Here is a 3,065-nt window from a genome sequence, read left to right on the forward strand (position 1 = left end):
TTTCTATACTCTAAAAAGGTTATCTATTTTCAGGTTCAGAATAATTCAATGAAACTCTACTGATAACTTTTAATTGACATTTCATGTAGCTACAATATGAATAAATTACCCCAAACGACAGAGGAGTAGAATCACTTAATTTTCCATCCAGTTTATATGTGTGTGTGTGTGTGTTATCATTATATATATACATGTATGAATACACAAACACTAGTTTTTGTTGCATGCTATGTTTCTTAACTTACATGTTTATAGTATTGTTGACAAGTGGGAGTTTTCATGCTTCATGATGGGCATGGCTTTATGTCTAAAATACTCTTGAAAGTTTAGGAAACTTACTGAGTGATAATAAGCAAGAACAGATTATTATTGATACACGTCATCATGTTGTGGTGAAACATCACCATGAATAGCCTTTTCCTTAAATCCTTCTAATGCTGTAGTTAGACATTCTTCAAAGTCAGGTCCAAGTGCAATTTCTTTCCATCTGACTGAGTCTCCTATAATCTTAATAGAATATAAACCAAGTAAAGTAGTTGTGATGAATCTGTGACGATATTATCAGAGTAAAAAAAAAGTTAGAAACTCATGGTAGAGATAACTGGAATTAAATGAAACTAAACATATGAATATAAACATAACAAAGTTAAGGTAAACTAATGTTATAGTAGAAAAAGATATCACTACAATTAATTTAGAAACTTTAATCTTACAAGAAGTAGGTACAAAAAATATTAATGTCAAAATATTTCAAAAAGCCAGAACAGTATAACAGCTTATCTGTAGAAAGTCAGCAGACCCAAATGTGTGGGCCACCAAACTCGATGCCTGATGAAGGTCAACTCAAATAATGATCAATCTCCCAATGTATTAAAACTGAAAATTCCTCTGTCGATTACTGCCACCTGAAGCCTAGTTTATTGTACTGTAAGTAAATGATAATGTTTTAGAAGTGGAAACATAAGTTTCATTGAAAAAACTGAAATATTTCTACTTCGTATGAGAGAACAAACAAAAAACGTCTTGATAATAGCACTGCCAAGTAATAGTTCGGTAGAATCGAATAGAGGGAGTCACTTGCATTAGGAGGGTGTGTCGCACTCCTATTGGTGGTTGTCGCATGATGATTTGCACATGAGACACAGTTGAATCATATTGATCTTAGGGTACATGGGAGCTGAAGGCTTGTTGCATTCAAAAAAAATTTTGATTATAAAGGGCAGCACTGAAAGTGAATAGCTATTTATGTTGGAGGAGGTAACATACTGTATCAGAAGTAGTTTCATTTAAGGATACATATAATGCTTGGTAAAGGTAGTAAACACTATTATATTGAATGCCTTTACTTTGTTCTGTATTTCACAGAGTATTCTGAAAGAACTTTCAAAAAATTAAGTTTTTTCCATGTACTAAAAACTTCAGCAGCTTTAACCTATGATAATAAATATTGTAACAACATAAAAGTTCATAGTAGGAATATAGTCTGTGAATTCCAATCTAAATATTATTATTCAAATAACTCCCACCTGAATTTCCTGCTTGACTTGATATATTTAACACTGCACAGCATATATCTTGAGTAATATGTGGTTATAACTTTCAATTTTCTCCTTTCCCAAAACGGTGGTTCTTGTAATCATTAGAATCAGAACTTATTTACTGTAACTATTAATGTAACTTTTACATGGTAATGACCCAATGCTATTCTTGTAATCATTAGAATCAGAACTTACTTACTGTAACTATTAATGTAACTTTTACATGGTAATGACCCAATGCTATTCTTGTAATCATTAGAATCAGAACTTACTTACTGTAACTATTATTTTGTTTTCCAGTTGAATAAAAGTTTTTGTTTACTGTTAACTGCCTACTGTTGGTATCGAAACACAATTTTTACTGTTATAAGCCCAAAGACTTATCGCTGAGTAGCATTGGGTCATTACCATGTAAAAGTTACATTAATAGTTACAGTAAGTAAGTTCTGATTCTAATGATTACAAGAATAGCATTGGGTCATTACCATGTAAAAGTTACATTAATAGTTACAGTAAGTAAGTTCTGATTCTAATGATTACAAGAATGTAACTTTTACCTGGTAATGACCCAATGCTTTAATAGTTACAGTAGGTGTAGCATTGGGTCATTACCATGTAAAAGTTACATTAATAGTTACAGTAAGTAAGTTCTGATTCTAATGATTACAAGAATAGCATTGGGTCATTACCATGTAAAAGTTACATTAATAGTTACAGTAAGTAAGTTCTGATTCTAATGATTACAAGAACTTACTGTAACTATTAATGTAACATTAAGTTCTGATGATTACAAGGATAGCATTGGGTAATTACCAGGTAAAAGTTACATTAATAGTTACAGTAAGTAAGTTCTGATTCTGATGATTACAAGAATAGCATTGGGTCATTACCAGGTAAAAGTTACATTAATAGTTACAGTAGGTAAGTTCTGATGATTACAAGGATAGCATTGGGTCATTACCAGGTAAAAGTTACATTAATAGTTACAGTAAGTAAGTTCTGATGATTACAAGGATAGCATTGGGTCATTACCAGGTAAAAGTTACATTAATAGTTACAGTAAGTAAGTTCTGATTCTGATGATTACAAGGATAGCATTGGGTAATTACCAGGTAAAAGTTACATTAATAGTTACAGTAGGTAAGTTCTGATTCTGATTATTACAAAGATAGCATTGGGTCATTATCAGGTAAAAGTTACATTAATAGTTACAGTAAGCAAGTTCTTATGATTACAAGAATAGCATTGGGTAATTACCAGGTAAAAGTTACATTAATAGTTACAGTAGGCAAGTTCTGATTCTAATGATTACAAGAATAGCATTGGGTCATTACCAGGTAAAAGTTACATTAATAGTTACAGTAGGTAAGTTCTGATTCTGATGATTACAAGGATAGCATTGGGTCATTACCAGGTAAAAAGTTACATTAATAGTTACAGTAGGTAAGTTCTGATTCTGATGATCACAAGGATAGCATTGGGTCATTACCAGGTAAAAAGTTACATTAATAGTTACAGTAGGTAAGT

General features: G+C 31.4%; 1 protein-coding gene across 1 annotated transcript in view; it reads right to left on the reverse strand.

Moving 5' to 3' along the window:
* Positions 1–366: 366 nt before the first annotated feature.
* The window catches only part of LOC111089796, a 20,940-nt gene continuing 18,241 nt past the window's right edge, over positions 367–3,065 (reverse strand). The window contains exon 3 of the mRNA XM_022402894.1: positions 367–507. Within this exon, the coding sequence (XP_022258602.1) occupies positions 367–507 (141 nt within the window). The remainder of the gene's footprint in view (positions 508–3,065) is intronic.

The sequence above is a fragment of the Limulus polyphemus genome, unplaced genomic scaffold (genome assembly GCF_000517525.1).
Source record: "Limulus polyphemus unplaced genomic scaffold, Limulus_polyphemus-2.1.2 Scaffold7391, whole genome shotgun sequence".
Lineage (NCBI taxonomy): Eukaryota > Metazoa > Arthropoda > Merostomata > Xiphosura > Limulidae > Limulus > Limulus polyphemus.